An 18,856-nucleotide genomic window follows, 5' to 3' on the forward strand; every position below is an offset into this window, starting at 1 on the left:
TCGGTTCCACCTCTGGAGAGAAAGGTGCCGTAAAGGCTCTCTGTTGAAGAGAAATAACACCCAGAGGATGCTGCTTCGCAGGATCGAAGCTGATTTATGAGGAAACATCTAAGCCGCGGGGGGATTTAAAAAGGCTATGAATTCTCTGACGCCCTTCTCATCAAGAGCTGGTATCTACATACCTCCTCCCTGAACCTGCGACCACTGTGACCGACAGAACGCAGTGGAGGTGATGCTGCATTGGCCTTATTAAGGGACTGGGACCTTCTACTCTGTCTCTTGGAGCACTTGCTCTTGGGGCCCTGGGTCTCCATGTAAGACTAAGTACCCAGCTGGACAGACGTTCCAGGGGCTCCTTGTCAAGGCGCATGTGGCAAAGCAGCCAGCCAGTGGCGGAAGAGTGCTGAGGGGCCCCAGGAGGCACCTCACAGGGCAGAGATCCCACCGGCTAAAACGCACCCAGATTCCCGCCCACAAACCTGCGAGAGACAAAGAAATGGTTACTGTGCTAAACTACTAAGTTTTGGGGGCAGTTTGTTAGATGCCCAGAAAACAGGCACCGTGCTGTGACCCTCGGATTTATTTCCGTAGGGAGGCTGGAGCCCGTGTGCACGTGTGTGACTGTGCGCACGTGCATGTGGGCAAGGTCACGCTCAGAAACACTCAGGGCTAAGAGCTCTCAGTCTCTTCTGCTTCTGTCTCAACTCCTCATCCTGTTCAAACACTTATTATCAGATGTTACACAGGGAAGAGCTCTGCAGCTTGCCTGTCACACAGCTAGCTCTGTCCTGGACCGCTTCCTCCGGCTGACGCGCAGACGTGGACATCAGCACGTCACGAGTCACCGGCTGTCTGATAGGTCAAGGACTCCCATCCTCCCAAATATCTCTGTAGGAAAACTCTTTTTTTTTTTTTTTAATTTTTAAAAATTTGATTTTAGACAGAGAGAGAGAGAGCATGTGGGGGAGAGATGCAGAGGGAGAAAGACAGAGAGAATCTGAAGCTGGCTCCAAGCCCAGTGAGGAGCCCAACGTGGAGCTTAATCCCACGAATCATGAGATCATGACCTGAGCTGAAATCAAGAGTCAGACGTTCAACTGATCGAGCCCCCCAGGCGCCCTGGAAAACTCTTTTGAGCAGACCAGGGTGTGTGTTCACACTTCTCGGATCCAGTCCCTGCATTCCAGCCCATTTCAACACCACCCCCCCACCCCCACCCCAAGTCAAAGCAGCGCGAAGCCGTGCTCATCTACTTTGCACCCCTGCGGCACTGGATAAGCTCGGCTCATGTAATTAAGGCTCCGGCTGCTGAGGCTCACACTCACTCACCAGGCGATCTGCAAGGGAGATGGTGCTTGCGGTCGCTTCGGCTTCCTGCTGACATCTGAGTTTGTCTGCCGTGGCTTTCTCGAACTTGGCCGTGAGTTTGGCCAGGTTTTCATTAAGGTGCTGTTGAGGAAGGAACATGAGGTCCATCAGTAATTCCGGCCTGACTGGCCCCTAGTGATGCTGAGACAGATGCATGGGTTGGTGATTTTTAAGGAAGGCCCCCCTGGGGCAAGATAAAAGGGACCAGGGACGGCGGGGCAGAGAAAGAAAGGAAGGCAAGTTAGGGGTGATCTCAGGGGGAGTCCCGGCGGAAGTCCAGATCGGTCCTGACCCAAGTGAGGGGGCTGAGTTTCCCCACTCTGTCACTGGCGCAGGGTCAAGAGGAGTGAGAAGACGGGGGGAGGGGGGTGCATAAACCTGTCTCTCGTGGTCGTGGGGGAAAATGGGTTGCAGGAGCCTGGCAAAGAAGGCAACAGCTGCTGTTCAAAGCCAAAGTGCACCAAAGACTGGGGTGGCCAGAAAATGGTCAGAAGGGTCCCGGGGGTCCGGGAGGGAGGCACACCTTGTCTGGGGCAGCCGGTCTGTGGTTTGGGCTCGGGCTGTCTGCAGTCTAAGCCTTGCCCTTGTCTAAGGTTGTGGGAGCACAGTTCACTTTGGCTTAACCTCACTGATTCTCTCCAATGATCCTGACGTAGAGGAACGTTTTGTAAAAAGACACGGTTTTAAGGTTTTCTAAATGGATCCAGAATTTAGAATCGAAGCGCATAGCTAGCGCTGCCCCCGGAATACAGATCTGCATGCACAAAGACACAGGGACGCCGGGCACATCCTTCAAAGTATGTCTCTCTCAGATCTACTCCCTAATGGATTTGGGCTGCCTTTGCGGCCATTACCAAGGCACATGAGAAAGCAATCAAGGGCCAAGTTTATACAGCCAAGCAGTGTGAAAGCAGGTGGTGAGCCGTCCGATTAACGACAGCAGACCGGCCACACTCATTGACTTCCTCCTCTTTTGGAGGCTTGCTCCAAAATAATCATGAAACAATCGAAAATGTCCTAAGTCCTTAACACTAAGCAACTAGTGAGGGTAACCGGAGAGTGAGGGATTCCAATAGATTTATGGCAGACTCGACTCACAGAGGAGTAGAAAGTGCCAGAGCAGGGCACAGGAAGCTAAGCACAGAGGGGGCCTCAGTTCACAACAGGGGCTAGGCACTGGGGATTTGGAATGATGATCAGGTAAGATGGAGCAGGATGCTGAAAGCCAAAGGGTTCATTGGAAGGTTACGGATCCTCTATCCCCATCTCCACCCTCATGTCCAGTGACCAATGCCAGCAGGCATCCATGTCACCGGCAGGAGACTCAACAGTGGCAGAGAGAAGACACCACACTGTGGCATCTGGGATGTATCCAAGAGAACGCAACTGATCCTCAAAACAAATTCTTCCAGCGAGCCAGCTCTGCCCTTGCCTACACAGCTATGTCCAGCTTTTGAGCCCTTATAGAATGCACAAGGACAAAAAGACATTTGAGGAAGCCTGGATTAAAGTGAACAAGAGGGAAATAAAAACAACAGCCTGAGACAAGAGGTAACATCAGCCACAAAAAGCACAAGAAAGCCTAGAATCTTCATGATGAGTTTCTTAGGACGATTCAAGATGTCTCATCCATAAAACAAGAAAAAGATACTAGTGAAAGGAACAGAGAACACAAAAATGATTGTGGAAATTATTATTATTGTTGATGTAAAAAAAATAATAAATTCAAGGGAAGGGGGCCCTGTGTGGCTCTGAGAGTCCAACTTCAGCCGAGGTCATGATCTTACAGTTCATGGGCTCAAGCCCTGTGTTGGGCTCTGTGCTGACAGCTCAGAGCCTGGAGCTGCTTTGGATTCTGTGTTTCCCTCTCTCTCTCTGTCCCTCTCCCGCTCACACTCTGCCTCTCAAAAATAAACAAACATTAGGGGTGCCTGGGTGGCCCAGTCGGTTAAGCACCCGACTTCGGCTCAGGTCATGATCTCACGGTTCGTGGGTTCAAGCCCTGTGTCAGGCTCTGTGTTGATAGTTCAGAGCCTGAAGCCTGCTTCAGATTGTGTCTCCTTCTCTCTCTGCCCCTCCCCTGCTTACACTCTGTCTCTCTCTATAGATCTCAAAAATAAAATAAACCCTAAAAAATAAAAATCTTTAAAAAAATTTTTTTAAAATAAACAAAAATTGTTTTTAATTCAAGGGAAGAGTTAAGAGACAAATTTGAGGAAATTTAGAAAGAATAAGAAAACAAAGTGACTGAGAGAAAACAGAGGACTCATCAGAAGGTGCAACATCCAACAAACACGCCTTCCAGAAAATAAGATCAAAAAGGAAACAGAAAGGAGATTACCAAAGAAATAAGACAAAAGAATTTTCTGGAGAGAAGGAAAAGAAGTCTCCCTGTGCCAAGCACGATGAATTGAAAAAGAACGGCAGCTAAGCATACGTACGCAAAGTTTCAGACACCAAGAATAAAGAGAAAAATGGAAAGTCTTCCAGAAAGGTCGAAACACAGTGCACTGGCAAAGGAATGGAACCCTGAGTGTTCATCAGACTTCTCACCAAAGAAAGGGATAAAGCTTTTAGGGTTGTAAAGAGGAGAAAATTAACATCAGAATTCAATACTCAGCAAAATTGTCAGGTCAGTTTAAAAGCCAAGAGAGGCATTACTAGACTGGGACCCTTCAGAAAATATACCTCTGAGTTAACGTTTCTGAGAAGGTCACTTACAAAGGAGCGACGGCAAACAAGAGAAGAAATCAAGCAAGGATAAGGCGGGGGGTCTAGAAGTCCTTGGAACCAACTCAAGAAAGCAGTGAATGTGTTTACTCTCCAACACTGATTGAGGTTTGGAGATGGGGACAGGAGAGAAAGGTTTTGGGAGTAAAAATGGACTTGATAGAATACTGGATTGGATGGAGATTTTGGGAGTAGTTGAGGCTAGAGGTCCCTGGGTGGCTCAGTCGGTTAAGTTTCTGACTCTTGATCTGGGCTCAGGTCACGATGTTGCAGTCATGAGATCAAGCCTTCTGTTGGGTTCTGTGCAAGGTGTAGATCCTGCTTGAGATTCTTTCTCCCCCCTCCCCACCCCTTCCTTGCTTGTGCTGTCTCAAAATAAAAAGTAAACTTTAAAAAGAGTAACTGAGGGTATATAAAAGGAACTAATGGTAGAGGAAAAAAACAAAGGCAAGTAGAAACTCTGGGGGGAGGGTAAAAGATTGTAATAAAAAAGGAAATGTATTAAAAATAGAATTGTTTTAAACAGGCAGAATCAGACCTATAAAATATAGAGAACAAAGTGGAGGTTGCCAGAGGGGAGGTAGGGGATGGGCAAAAAGCATGAAGGGGAGTGGGAGATACAGGCTTCCAGTCATGAAATGAGTAAGTCATGAGAACAGAAGGGAATATGTAAACCTGTCTGATCACTATGTTGTACGCTTGAAAATCACATAACACTGTATGTCAGCTATACTCAAAAAAAAAAAAAAAAAAAAAAAAAAAAAAAAAAAAAGCAGCTCCAGGCTCTGAGCTGTCAGCACAGAGCCCGATGTGGGACTTGAACTCACGAACCACCAGATCATGACCTGAGCCGAAGTCGGACACTTAACCACCTGAACCACCCATGTGCCCCAAAAAGAATTGCTTTCTTTATCTCCTTTTTGGATCAGTCAATGCTTATGTATAGAAATAGCGATTTTTGTATGTTCATTGTATATCCTTCACATTTTCAGAATTTATTAGCTCACATAGCATTTTGTGGTTGTTGCTAATAATAAATGACAATTTCTATTTTATTTTTTAACTTTTTTTTTAACGCTTTTTTATTTATTGTTGAGAGAGAGAGAGACAGAGTATGAGCAGGGGAGGGTCAGAGAGAGAGGGAGACACAGAATCTGAAACAGGCTCCAGGCTCTGAGCTGTCAGCACAGAGCCCGACGCGGGGCTCGAACCCACAGACCGCGAGATCATGACTTGAGCCGAAGTCGGCTGCTTAACTGACTGAGCCACCCAGGCGCCCCAAGACAATTTCTATTTTAAAAAGGAAATATAATTCTAATGTATCAGATCTGCTATGAACAATATAGTTAGGTTTATAGGAATGTAAATGGAGTTTGCTGATTTTTCACCTTTTCCCATCAGTCAGAGAACAGAGCATGGGACCCTTAATTTTTGGTTCTAGAACAGAATGAAGGTATTTGCGGTCTTGGTGATTCAAAAGCAAAAGTCACAATCAGTAATGATAGCAGAAGTTCGTAGGGAGGAGGTCGGGCGAAGAGCTGACAGAAAGGCTAATAATTTTATCTTGAAAACTGAGGGTTCCTAGGAAGCTGCCTCTAGGTGAGAGAGCAAGGAACAAAGGTCACGTCAACCAAAAGAAGTTGTCATGATGAGGGGTGTCTGGGTGGCTTAGTTGGTTAAGCGTCCAACTTTCGCTTAGGTCATGATCTCATGGTTCGTGGGTTCGGGCCCCGCGTCGGGCTCTGTGCTGACTGCCAGCTCAGAGCCTGGAGCCTGTTTCAGTCTGTGACTCCCTCTCTCTCTGACCCTCCCCTGCTCACGCTGTCTCTCTCTCTGTCTCCTAGAAATAAATAAACATTTAAAAAAAAAAAAAGAAGTTGTCATGATGATATCGCCGAGAAGAGGTGGGGATGAACATCTTAGGGCCTTATCTAGTGGAATGGAACGTCAACTGCCTGCATAAGGGTCCATCAAGAAACAGAAATCTCAGCACAGCACACGGGTGGAAGTCAGAAGTTCAGATGAGCAGAGGCCAGGAAGAAGATGTAAGCTGGTCAGATGACTCTAGCATTGGGCCGGGGAGGGGGGGTGTGCTGAGGGGAGGAGGTGGGGGAGGTGTTGGGCGGCAGAGCACTGGCAGGGACTATAACCAAACTGGACTGGATGGCAAGGCGCTATTCAATTCCAAGGTCAGTTCATTAGATATTTGGGAATTATCTGCTTACTTTAAATCTGGCCAGAAATCAGATTTTTACAAAGATCTCCTGTTGATTTTTTAAAATTATTTTTTAAACGTTTATTTATGTTTGAGAGAGAGACAGAGTGCGAGCAGGGGAAGGGCAGAGAGAGAGGGAGACACAGAATCTGAAACAGGCTCCAGGCTCCCGGCTGTCAGCACAGAGCCTGACGCAGGGCTGGAACTCATGAACCGCGAGATCATGACCTGAGCCGGAGTCAGACGCTTACCAGACTGAGCCACCCAGGCGTCCCTTATTACCATTATTTTTTATAAATTATAACATTAGTATATGCTCATTATAGAAAAAAAGAAAATGCCAATAACGAAAACCTATCCAAAATATAACCCTCAGGGGTATTTGGGTGGCTCAGTCAGTTAAACATCCGACTTCAGGCTCAGGGCATGACCTCAAGGTTTGTGAGTTCCAGCCCTGTGTCAGGCTCTGTGCTGACAGCTCGGATCCTGGAGCCTGCTTCAGAATCTGTGCCTCCCTCTCTCTTTCTGGCAGTCCCCTGATGGAGCTCTTTCTCTTTCTCAAAAATAAATAAATGTTAAAAAAAAAATTTTTTTAAATATACCTACCAGATAATAACTACAACTATTTATGTAATCTGTCTGGAAAAAAATTTTTACCTGTATCCTGAATATAACATTCTTTGCCTGGAATTATCCTAAAATCCTAAAAATAAGGCTTGGGGACCAGAGAAACCTGCCCATGGTAACAGTGGCACATAGGGAAGAATTCCGTTGCCCGGCGTGGCCCTTCCTGTTAGGGGTAGATGTCAGCCCATCACCTCTGTCATCAGTGGGGGAGTTTTCAAACTCTTGGGAGGCTCACAGGCATGTCGATGGAGAGGAGGTTGTTATAAGCAAAAATACATTTTTTTCCAAAAAAATATTTTGGCAGAAGAGCGGCGCCTTCCTAAGGTAGCCAAGGATTTGAAAGATCTGCTTGCCGCTTTCACACGTTGAGTGGGCCCGTCACACGAATGTTGGCTACTGAAGACGTATAAACATTTTGCAAACATTCCCTCTGCACCAAATGTTCCTTTAGTTTAAATAACTTGAGTAAAGAATCTTTCAAAGCGCAGTTTCTAGCAACACTTTTCTGGGAGACACTGCAGAGCACGAAAATTGTCAGGAGGATTTTCTCCCTTAAACCTCAGTCATGGGGATGTTAGGGTGTTATGTGTTCTTTGAAGAAGGGCCAATGTCACGGTGGTTATCTATCACCTGCTTTGAGTAGCCTGGCCCACAACATGTGGATTTGTAAAGCAAACATAAGGGAGATTAGCTGCTTTGCCGAAGTGTCTTTTCTTTAGAGGGAGACTGGTCGCACGGATCTGGGGACTGGCCCTTGAGCCATAAAATTTAATCTAGCGGTCAACAAACCCGTGTCACGTGAAGCAGGCGGCATGTCTGCGATCTTACTTCTCACAGTCTGTAAAACGCTTTCTTAACATCCCGACACGTTTGCCGCAAGAATCTTACCGGCCCTGGGGCGCCTGGGGGGCTCAGTCGGTTGAGCATCCGACTTTGGCTCAGGTCATGATCTCCCTGTTCGTGGGTTCGAGCCCCGCGTCGGGCTCTGTGCTGACAGCCAGCTCAGAGCCTGGAGCTTGTTTCGGATTCTGTGTCTCCCTCTCTCTCTGACTCTCCCCTGCTCACGCTGTTTCTCTCTCTCTCTCTCTCTCTCAGAAATAAATAAAAACATTAAAAAAAAAAAAAAGAATCTTATTGGCCTGGAAGGCAAGTGAGGACGTGAAGCATCCAGCAAGGGTTGTGGATTGAACTTGACCATGGGAGTGACCGATCACCAGCACTGGGGCACACACGTGAGAGAACACAGGGAGTGGAAGGAGAAGGAGAGAGAGTAGGAGTGGTGGTGCAGCAATAGTCGTCGTGACCACGGCTGCGCCTCGGCCTTGGCCCCAGGGGGTGGTCCCATGGACTCTGTGCACACGCTCTCCTTTGGTCCTCACTGTGATCTCATGACGCAATCTCATGACGCGGGACATTACTGTGTCCTTTTTACTTCAGGAAACTTAAGTTTGGGCATTTTTTTTTTTTTTAAGTTTATTTTGGGGTGGGGGGCAAGCAGAGGAAGGCAGAGAGAGAGAATCCCAAGCAGGCTCTAGGCTGTTACCGCAAGAGCCCTACGTGGGGCTCAGATCCACGAACCCTAAGATCGTGACCTGAGCCAAAACCAAGAGTTGGACTTTTAACCAACTGAGTCACCCAGGCGCCCATTAACTGGGCATTTTAAAGGCCTTTCTAAAGGTCACACATCCGTAAAGGGGACAGCCTGGATTGGTTTCCAATGGCTCTGCCATCCTGCGGGACTCTGATTTCTACCTCCGCTTCGGTGGTATCCATTTTAAGGGCAAAGGTGAGGTTCAAGGGGAATCTCTCTCAAACAGGTTGTCAATCCAAGAGTACCCCAACCCCCAATCCTGAGAGCAGCAGTTGTAATCAAAACATCAACAAGAGGTTAATAGGAACTAACAACTCACACCGTTTTATATTTATGGTCAAGGGACTACCCGCCCAAATAACGCTTTTCCAAGCTCTAGGGAATAGGTAACCTAAAAACCAACGGTCTGATGATCTGTCTCGCATAGACTACACATTATTTGCGAAAGAAAAAATTTCACCGCTATTGAAAAATCAGGACACTTAGGGGGTGCCTGGGTGGCTCAGTCGGTTAAGCGTCCGACTTTGGCTCAGGTCATGATCTCGTGGTTGGTGAGTTCGAGCCCCGTGTCGGGCTCACTGCTGACAATGTGGAGCCTGGTTCAGATTCTGTGTCTCCCTCTCTTTCTGACCCTCCCTTGTGCTCTCTGTCAAAAATAAACAAACGTTAAAAAAAAAAATCAGGACACTTAGGTGCTGGGCAATGGGGGTGCCCAGCAGGGTTGGGGGGTTGGGGGAGCTCTGGCCTCACTTACAGCGATTTTGGCTTTTATGGCTGCCAGCTTCTCCTGGGCGGCCGTGAGGTCCGAGGTGGCTCTGGCCAACGCCTGGCGCTTGGGTTCCACGTCGCAGAACACCTCGTAGAACTTCACGATGTTGATGACCCAGGAGCAGAGGCCCGCCGCCGCGTAAGATTTGGTGGCCACGAGCTCGGGGTTGAACCCTGGGTCCTGCAGATACGGCCTGATGGCCTTGAGGCAGTTCTCGTGAATGTTTTCTTTGTCGAAGTTGACCAGCGAGTCCAGGAAAGCGTCCACTTTGGCCATGCTGACCTTCGCGGCCTTCCAGCTCCGGTCCTTGGGCACCTTGCCCCTGGGGGCGATGAGGGTCATCACCGCAGCCGTGACATTGCTGACTGCCAGGGGCGGGGCGCCGAAGGACTTCAGCTCCGTCAGGTTGGTCTGGGGAGAGAGGGGGACGTTGTTAGAGAAAAGAAAAACCAAGGAGCTTTCTTTGTCCTTGGCCGCTAATAGAGTGGGGGCTACACGGCGATCAATCTGAAAAAGCTGCTTTGAAGCCTGCTGAGGCCTCTGAATGTTAAATGTCGTGACTCATCAAATGGAACCGAAAGCTGGTCTCCGGTGGCACCAGGCTTCCCGAATGGCTGGCTGGGACTCGGCTCTGTGTGTGCGGCTCTTAAACGGACTCGCGGCCCATTAGAGATGCACAATTATTTCACATTCGACGGAAAAAGTGAAGGAGGCCGCCGTACCCTGAAACAGGTATCCTGCCCTGAATAAAAGATAAGGTTATTATAAATTCATTTCCATCTTGGATGGAAGAGAACCAGCGCTGTAACCCAGCCGATTTCTTTTTCCCTTTAATTAGACTGCTTTGTTCTGTCGGCTTGTTCTCCTATGCTTGACTCTCCTGATAGTAAAGTGACATTTTCTGCCAGGAAGGAAATCGGGCCGAAGGCTGGGCACAGCCTGAGCAGTCACCGCGTCTGCCCCCACGCGGGTTTGTCCTCTGCCCCGACTGTGAACTTGCCCTGGGAAGACACGACCAGAAGGGTTGGTCTTGGCGAGCTGTCACTTCAGCTCTCCAGGCCTCCGTGTTTCCATCTGTAAACTGGGAGCAGACGGCCCAGCTAATTTGCAAGTGAAACCTTCGTAAATGCGCATGATGTTGACTTAAGGTCTGCATGACTGTCAATGAGAAGCTTATGACCTCCAAAGTGCTTGCTGTGGGGGCCGATTTTGTAAGTGGGGGAAAAAAATCTTGATTTTGAAGATTAGGTCCCCTGTGTCCAATTAATTTGGGGTGCTCTTGGGCCTGGGAATCTACAAATGAAGGGGGGAATATTTCTAGCACCTTCCTGACAGAAGCCTCTGGAAAGAAGCTCCATTTGCTCTTGCAATTATTTTCTTTAGAAAAAATTTTTTTTAACGTTTATTTATTTTTGAGAGAGACAGAGCATGAGCGAGGGAGGGGCGGAAAGAGAGAGGGAGACGCAGAATCCGAAGCAGGCTGCAGGCTCCGAGCTGTCAGCACAGAGCCCGACGCGGGGCTCGAACTCATGAACGGTGAGATCACGACCTGAGCCAAAGTCAGACGCTCAATCGACTGAGCTCCCAGACGCCCTGGCTTTTGCAATTATCTCCACATTTGGTCCTGAAAACCTGTCGGGGGCAGGATGAAGGACAACACGCGTGTGGGTGTCACGGGGACACTCCTGTCCTGGTGGCCTCCGCTGGGGGGAGGGGCCAGAGTCAGAAAGCACAGGGGCACCTGGGTGGCAATCAGACATGATCACACCTTTGTCCTTATTGGATCTCCATATTCCTCTCCTTCCAGAGAACACGGACCCCATCTGTCTTGCTAACTGATGAGGGCGCTTGGGGCGAGCTGAGGGCAAAATACAGGCTGGCACAATACCCCCCCCCCCACAGGTGGGAGGGATCTGTGTGATGGTCCTTGGATGCTCCTGGCTCCCCAAGAACAAAGGAATGGATTTAAGTGCTCGCCATGGTGATGTGGAAAACTCAGGCAAATGAAAGCCCAAATTCCCTTACTGCCTACAGCCCAGAGACAAGTCCTTGAAATAGACAGTGACCTTCCTCTAGGAGCTCAGCTGCCTTGATGATGACACTTTGCTGGGGGCAAAAGAGAACCTTAGCTTAACATGGTCTCAACCTCAAGGACCCTGTAAATCAACTTCCTTTATCTCAGCTGCCCCAGGACATATGCTGGCAATCATACCCCAGGCTTATGGCCCCTGATATGCATCTGAAGGGTCTCACGACAGGTTTTACTTAACAATAATAAGCGTCATTTCCCTGNCAAAATGCTTTAGAGACTTACCGTATCCCTGACGCCCTCCCAACCTGAGAGTATATAATGAGTCACCCATCACGGCCCCATGCAGCTCTTCCTGCCCACAAGTCCTGTCTCCGTGCTTGAATACAATCACCATATTGCACCAAAGACATCCTCAAGAATTCTTTCTTGGTGGTTGGCTCAGATCCCAAGAACCCCCCATCACCCCAAAACTTCATCATTAACCACTTTAGCCCCAAAATGCCGGGAACAGAAACTGGCACACAGTAGGTGTTCACCAACACGTGTGTCGAACACCCTCGGGGAATGAATGGGTGTTGGCAGCTTCAAGGTCACAGCCATCACTTCCCAACCAGAAGGGAAGGGGGACTTTTGCTCCAGTGAAAGTCACAATAAAAACGTCCTGGGGGAAAGACCTTGTTTAGTGAGGCGGGGCTCCTGTAGCCAAGGAGGCAGAGAGGGGTCCACTAACAGGAACACAGGATGGAAAGAAAGATTTCTCAGAAGGCAGGCAAGGTTATGAGCGAGCAAACACGAGGCACGGGGCGCTCTGGCTTTCTCCACCCCTCCTGCCACGGGGCTGCTGTTCTCGCTGCTGCCTTGACCTTGACTGCTCTTCCCAGGTATCTGACTCCTGAATTTGCTCTTCTCCAAGTTCTGACTCAAGCTTCTCCTTCTCAAGGAGGCCTGCCCTGATCACCTTTAAAACTGCAACCTCCCGGGGCGCCTGGGTGGCTTAGTTGGTTGAGCGTCCGACTTTCGCTTAGGTNGCTCTCCCTTAGTCTGTGCGACATTTGCCTCTGTTCCGCGGTGTCTGCCACATTCCGATACGCTGTATGAATAACGCTGTCATTATGCTTGACATAATGACGTCCCTCACCCCTCACCTGTGCTAGGGTATCATCCTCACAGGGGCAGGGAGGGACCTGTGTTCACAGATGCGTCACGTGTGCCGAGAACAGGGCCTGGGCTCGCAGTGGGGCTAGAAGTCGGAACAAGTGGCTGATGTGTGCATCTTCACGTGTTTGGCAAACGGGGATGTAGCCGTACACGAGAAAGGCAAAGTCAGTGGGGGCTCACTCAGGTGGGAAGACAAGCAACACAAAGAGGCTCATCTCTGAGGTCTGGGATAGTGAGAAAGTGCTTACAAAAAAAAAAAAAAAATTAGGGCTAATGTATGGATAATGCTTTCGTGGACATTTTTCTACATATATCTTTGTGAAACGCTTAAATTAGCTCTTTAGGAGTGGACTTGCTGGGCCAAAGGGCAGGGCACATTTTTAGTGTTCTGTGTACATAGTATTAGCTTTTCCAGAAATTCCGATTCCAGTTATTNTGAGCGGAAGCCAAGAGTCAGACGCTTAATGGACTGAACCACCCAGGTGCCTGGTAACATTATTGCAAAGGAAAAAAATCTTGTCTTATTTTGACAGGCTGCAAACAGTATAACGTATAACGTTGATTTAATTCACTTATGTGCAAATACGTATTTACTAGCGATGCTAAACATCTTTCATGTTTTTAAGCAATTTGAGTTCCTTGTGTTGTTAATTGTTTGGTATTAACCTTTCCTTAACATTTCTGCTGGGCTGTTTATCGTTTTATTTTTGACGATCATATTAGTTAGGGTCCCTGCAAGCGAAAAGATGATACAACACATTGGCTAATTTGAGGGAAACTAAGGAAAGGACTATTTAGAAAATGATCCAGTGAAGAAAGTTCAGAGAGAGTGCCTGACCCTGGGGGGGGTACTGATTCTGGGGCTGGCTCTGTTTCCATCCCTGGAAACTTGAGTTGGAAGACNAATCTTCAGCTGAGGGCAGTCTGGGACCAAAGGAGTGGACACCTTCATCTCCCTCCCTCCCTGCGGGCACCCCCTGCTGGGTGCTCACCTGGGCCAAAGAGGCCTGGAAGATGGAGGCCAGCGAGGGTCACTGATGTAACCCAGGCCAGCCTCCCCGGTCACTTAACTGACTGAGCCACCCAGGGGCCCCATTGGTCGCTATTTTAAAATATCATATTTTCGGGGCGCCTGGGTGGCTTAGTCGGTTAAGCGTCCGACTTTCGCTTAGGTCATGATCTCGCGGTTCGTGGGTTCGAGCCCCGTGTCGGGCTCTGTGCTGACTGCCAGCTCAGAGCCTGGAGACTGTTTCCAAGTCTGTGTCTCCCTCTCTCTCTGACCCTCCCCTGCTCACGCTGTCTCTCTCTCTCTCCTAGAAATAAATTAAAAAATATTAAAAAAATAAAGAAATAAAATATCATATTTTCCAATTGGCTACTGCTGATATTAGAAAAGCCATAAATTTCTGCAAATTATTTTGTAATGGGCCCTTAACTCTTCCCTTTTCATTATTTTTTTTTATGGCAGGTATTTTGCAATATTCACATGATGATTATTTTTCATTTATTGCTGCACTGGTTAGAAATTCTAGGACAACTTTGTTTTTGATATAACAGTGAAGGGGTTTCATTATTATGCTTTTTCTATCTTAATGGGAACGCCTTTCATGATCTACCATTGGATAGAACGTTTTGTCCTTGGATTAGGATTGACTGCCACCGGTTAGCTAAATATCCAAGTATCCATTCAATCTTACTTTACTGAGAGGTTTTTTTTAAAAGCTGTTATAAAAGTAGCTTTTATAATCAAATAATTTGGATCCTGACTGAGATCGTGACCCTGAGCTGAAATCAAGAGTTGGACGCTTAACCGACTGAGCCACCGAGTTTCCACCTTTTATTTCTTAAATATTTATTTGAGAGACAGAGCACAAGCTGGGGAGGGGCAGAGAGAGGGAGACACAGAATCCAAACAGGCTCCAGGCTCCGAGCTATCAGCACAGAGAGCCCGATGTGGGGCTCGAACTCATGGAATAAAATCATGACCTGAGCTGAAGTTGGATGCTTAACCAACTGAGCCACTCCAGGCAACTCCCGAGTTCCCACTTCTTAAAATGTTGTAGATGTGTAAGACCCCTTTAGGTGTGTTCTAAAATATCCCTCTAACTTGTCACTTCTAACTTTTAGTTTACCCTGAGAGCTTTAATAAGGAATGGCTGTTGAATAGTGTTAAATCTTGTTTTGACATTTCCCAAGATGGCCAAAGATTTTCGTCTTTGATCTAGGGTTGGGTGTGGTTAGGTGAATAATCTTAACAGGGAAAACTTGTGAGTTGGTGACACAGGAAATTTACTAATATTTTATATATATATATGTATATGTATATATATTAGTATATATGTATCTTACACCACTATTCATAATTAGGTTAATCTGAGGTTTTATTTTCTCATGCTCTATCGCTTTTAGTACCAGGATTATCCCATAGCACAGGCCTTAAAAAGTCCCATAGGAAAAAAGTCAGTTCAACTTGGTAACTCTAGAATTTTCCAAATTATTTGATTATAAAAGCTGCTTTTTGTAATCTACTTGCTAACATTAACTGAAAAGACAAATGCTAAGGAGGAAAAAATGTATAATATATATACCAAGGGATTAACAGTAAAAATTTATATTAAATTTCTTTTTTAATTTAATAGGGTGCCTGGGTGGTTCAGTCGGTTAAGCATTCAACTCTTGATCTCGGCTCAGGTCAGCATCTCACGGTTTGGGAGTTCGAGCTCCACGTCGGGCTCTGTGCTGACAGCACAGAACCTGGAGCTGCTTCGGATTCTGTGTCTCCCTCTCTCTCTCTGCCCTCCCTTGCTTGCTCTCTCTTGCTCTCTCTCAAAAGTAAATAAATAAAACATTAAAATAACTGTAATTTCAATAATAAAAGGGGGAGCTCTCTTGTAAGAAAATGAAAAACAACAGTCTGAACAAGTAATGAGCAAAAGAAGAAATCTAAATATTGGAAAAGATGTCCAGGTCTCCTTAGAATGAAAACATCTATAATTAAAAAGAAATGAAAAAAAAAATGTTTGCTTTCTTATTCAGAAAAGTTAAAGTGATCGGAAATGTCGAAGATTGGCAAGGACATAGGAAAAGCGGTATTCACAACTATAGACAGAAACAACTGTGTTAGTTACTGGTCATTATTTATACAGAAAAAGAGCATATTGTTGACATGAGTTTCTTATTGCTTCTGTCACAAATTCACACAAAGTTAGACACTTTACACAGCATGGAGGTCTTAGCTCACAGCTGTGGAGGTGAGAAATCCTCAGGGCAAGGTGTTGCCAGGGGGTGGTAGGGACCGTTCCCCCTGGAGGCTGTAGGGGAGACTCTGTTATGTGCTTCTTCTGGCTTCTAGAAGGTTGGCCTCATCCCTTGGCTCATATCCCCTCCACTTTGTCCCCTAGGCTGCTTCCGCCATCAATCACATCGCACTTGGGGCCCCCCTGGATACCCTCCCCACCCCAAGAACCTTGACTCGATCATGCCTACAAAAAGTCACCCGTGCCATAGGGAGCAAAATTCACAGGGTCCTGAGTTAGGATGTGAGTATCTCCAGGATGGAAGAGGCATTATGTAAGTCCGCCATGTTGTATCAAACAATCGTCTCATTGGCCCAGAGAAATAGCGGCATATGTAATAAATATTTATGCATGAGGATATCTGCATTGGAAAAAAAAAGAAACTTAAGCATGCAACAATGGACAAATAGCTAAAAAAAAAAGGGGGGGTATAATTAGAGCGTGGAATCCTATGAAGTATTCAAGCCTCAATGTTATGTACTGGTATGAGGTGGTCTCACTTCACGAGGCAAAGCAAGCTGGCATTATCCATTTATATTTACAATAGGACATATTTGGGGGGCACCTGGGTGGCTCAGTAGGTTAAGCTTCTTACATCGGCTCAGGTCATGACCTCATGGTTCATGGGTTCGAGCCCCGCGTCGGGCTCTGTGCTGATAGCTCAGAGCCTGGAGCCTGCTTTGGATTCTCTGTCTGTCTCTCTCTCTAACCCTCTCCCACTCACACTGTCTCTCAAAAAAAAAAAAAAAAATATATATATATATATATGACATATTTTATAAAATGCATGGAAAAAATGTTGGAATGGATATGCCACATTATTACAGGAGTTCTCTTGGGAAAAAAACAGGGTTGGGGTGAAAAAGAGGGTGACTTTATATTCTACCCTATATATTCTATGCTATTTGGACAATTTTTAATAATGGGAAAGGCATTATAGGTTATTTATACAACACAGGAAATAAGTTCANGAAACCATTCCTCATCTGAGGAAGGAGAAGTTACACTGGATTTATTTCAGTTTAGCGATAAAAGTGAAATAAAACTGCCAAAGCAGAGACTTAAAGTGTGCAGAGACTTACTACCGGGCTCTGATTTACACGTGTTCTTTATGTATTAACTAAAGATTTAGTGTTAACTTTGAAAATGATAAGATGGGGAGGTGGTCATTAAATGCCAGAGTCCCGGGAATGCAGAGAGTTTGAGGACCCCCCAGGGGCCCTTGGGCTCACGACGCGATAACGCCCGCGTTACATGGTGTACAGGCTGATCTATAAATTCTACTCCATCAGGCGGGCGTGGGGAGAAGTTGTGGGGGCAGGAAGGGTGGTGTGGGGGCGGGCGACATGGGCAAAGGGAGTCAAAAGGTACAACTTCAGTTCTAAGGGAAACAAGTCCCGGGGACGTCATCTGCGGCACAGTGACTGGAGTTAATGGTACCGTGCCATGTACTTGAAAAGAGAGGAAATCACGAACGTTCTCATCACACACACAGAAATCTATGCGTGGTGATGGATATGAGCTACATTGACCAGTGACCATTTTGCAATACATTCAAACACCGAATTATTATGTTATGCGCCTGAAACGAGTATCGTTCTATGTCAATTATATGTCAATTAAAAAAAAAATGCTGTCTCCGGAGCCTGGGTGACCCAGTCAGTTAAGTGCCTGGCTCTTGATTTCGGTTCAGGTCATGAGCTTGCAGTTCGTGAGTTCAAGCCCCATGTTGGGCTTTGCACTGATGGCACGGATCCTGCTTCAGATTTGCTCTCTCCCTCTCTCTGCCCCTCCCTGCTTATGCACACTCTCTCGAAATAAAGAAAGAAAAACATTTTTACCAAACTCCAGACCTGAAAAACAAACAACCCAGTGAAGAAATGGGCAGAAGACATGAACAGACACTTCTCCAAAGAGGACATCCAGATGGCCAACAGACACATGAAACGAAGCATCCCTCCTCATCAGGGAAATACAAATCAAAACCACACTGAGATACCACCTCACGCCGGTCAGAGTGGTGAAAATGAGCAAATCAGAGAACTCTAGATGCTGGTGAGGATGTGGAGAAATGGGTTCCCTTCTACACTGTTGGTGGGAATGTAAACTGGTGCAGCCCCTCTGGAAAACACTGTGGAGGTTCCTCAAAAATTAACAGTAGAACTCCCCTAGGACCCAGCAATAGCACTGCTAGGGATTTACCCAAGGGATACAGGAGTGCTGATGCATAGGAGCACATGTACCCCAGTGTTCATAGCAGCACTCTCCACAATAGCCAAAACATGGAAAGAGCCTAAGTGTCCATCAATGGACGAATGGATCAAGAAGATGTGGTTTATCTATACGATGGAATACTCCATGGCAATGAGAAACAATGAAATCTGGCCATGGATGGACCTTGAGGGGGTTATGCTGAGCGAAATAAGTCAGGCAGAGAAGGTCAAATACCATATGTTTGCACGTATAGGAGGATTAGGAGGAACTTAACGGAGGACCAAGAGGGAGAAGAAGGGGGGAGACTGTGGGGGAGAGGGAGAGAGGCAAACCATGAGAGACTCTTGAATGCTGAGAACAAACTGAGGACTGATGGGTGTGTGGGGGGGTGATGGGCATGGAGGAGGGCACTTGTGGGGATGAGCACTGGGTGTTATGTGGAAACTAACTTGACAATAAACTATTTGTAATACATACATAAATACTTTGGAACACACACACACACACACACACACACACACACACACACACACACAAGAAAGTGCTGTCTGAGACTCAGTCCTGCATCCCACAGCCCGTGGATTGTAAACACTGGGCCACAGTTGAACATCTTAGTGACACCACGGGCTGTTAACGATCTCGTCAGCCCACCTTTAGAGACTCATCAACGTGCCACGTCCCGAGGCGCCCACCTGTGCACCACGGATCAGACACACCGCACCCTTGCGTGCTGCTCTGTCTATGCAAACACTGCCCCTTGCCGGGATGGTCTTTTCTCCCTCCTGCTCCGTCCAGTAAAGTGCTCTTCCTTACAGACCTGGCCTCATGGGCTTTCTCCTCCCGAGTTCTTGCCCCG

At 47.0% G+C, this 18,856-nt stretch overlaps 1 protein-coding gene across 1 annotated transcript in view; it reads right to left on the bottom strand.

The window, feature by feature from the left end:
• The window catches only part of DNAH9 (dynein axonemal heavy chain 9), a gene marked incomplete at its 5' end in the record, with an annotated part of 325,490 nt that overhangs the window by 85,979 nt on the left and 220,655 nt on the right, over positions 1-18,856 (bottom strand). Inside the window, 2 exons of the mRNA XM_077746719.1 lie at positions 1,330-1,449; positions 9,286-9,711. Coding sequence (XP_077602845.1) covers positions 1,330-1,449; positions 9,286-9,711 — 546 coding nt within the window. The remainder of the gene's footprint in view (positions 1-1,329; positions 1,450-9,285; positions 9,712-18,856) is intronic.

This window comes from Crocuta crocuta, unplaced genomic scaffold (genome assembly GCF_008692635.1).
Source record: "Crocuta crocuta isolate KB4526 unplaced genomic scaffold, BGI_CrCroc_1.0 scaffold139, whole genome shotgun sequence".
Taxonomy (NCBI): Eukaryota; Metazoa; Chordata; class Mammalia; order Carnivora; family Hyaenidae; genus Crocuta; species Crocuta crocuta.